Here is a 1,036-nt window from a genome sequence, read left to right as displayed (position 1 = left end):
GACCATATTGCAAAAAACTCTAGTCTACATTCATGTCCCTTCCTAGTTCGATCACTCCATTCCTTGTTTTTCTACTTAATGTGAGCCAAGAATCAAATTAAACTTAAAAATCAAACTACACCCCGTGATTTCCTCTCATAAGCATATATTAGAGTTGTGAATAAGGAAAATTCTCCCCTAGAATAAATTACTGTGTACTTCCTTACCATTAATACAGCAAAATTAGTAGTATGGTTGCAGCGGTATTGCAAGAATCCATCATGGCCCTTGACTTTGTCACAGCCATACGTGTCCCAATCGTTCATTGAAAAATTCCAAAAGACACAGGCAAAGGAATAGAGTTGAAATTCTTCTCGACTATACTGTGAAATGATAAGAAAATTACAATGACCGAATTTTTAATGTTTAATTGGGTAAAAAAGTCACATAGAGTAAGACTGCTATATGAGAGATCAGTCAGACACGTACTAAGCAGTAGCATCTTTATTATAGATTAAGGAAGGGGAAAAGAACACAAAAAGCAAATTAGTTAATTTTGCATTTAGTTTGACTGAATATATGAGTGAGAAGAATACTTAAATGGATACTTCAAAGAATCGTTTATATGGGTTTCTTTTACCCAAACTATCCCTGCATTTATAGTCAAGAGTGGTCTGAACTTTTTATTTCTGTTCATGAAAATACTCACCTTTGGACTAAAGACCATTTCAACAGAAGCATGCTGAACTTCTTTATTGTCATCAGTTTTGCTTGAGATAATTTTTTGACTAAAATTTGACTTAGTTATAAATGTTTTTGATTGGAAAAGCTTGTTGTTTTGATACACGACAAAGCCACATGCCTTGGTTGTACCTGTGTGTTGTGGGGGAAAGACGTTAAAATCAATAAATGAATCCAAGAAAACAAAGTCCCATGTCATTGCTGCTTCACATTCAAGTAAAGTACAGTAAAAAATGATTTGCTGGCTGAACCCTAGCTCACTTGCCATATGTAACTAACATATATGATTGGCCATTCCACCCACATCAATTTTTTC

General features: G+C 34.4%; 1 protein-coding gene across 1 annotated transcript in view; it reads right to left on the bottom strand.

The window, feature by feature from the left end:
- LOC100948601 (adhesion G-protein coupled receptor G7-like) overlaps positions 1–852 on the bottom strand; it is a gene marked incomplete at its 5' end in the record, with an annotated part of 9,688 nt that extends 8,836 nt beyond the window's left edge. Inside the window, 2 exons of the mRNA XM_023509136.1 lie at positions 207–362; positions 689–852. Coding sequence (XP_023364904.1) covers positions 207–362; positions 689–852 — 320 coding nt within the window. The remainder of the gene's footprint in view (positions 1–206; positions 363–688) is intronic.
- Between the last annotated feature and the right edge of the window lie 184 nt (positions 853–1,036).

Source organism: Otolemur garnettii, unplaced genomic scaffold (assembly GCF_000181295.1).
Source record: "Otolemur garnettii isolate 467f Iridium unplaced genomic scaffold, OtoGar3 scaffold00396, whole genome shotgun sequence".
NCBI classification, from domain to species: Eukaryota; Metazoa; Chordata; class Mammalia; order Primates; family Galagidae; genus Otolemur; species Otolemur garnettii.
This window is presented reverse-complemented; position numbering and strand designations above follow the sequence as displayed.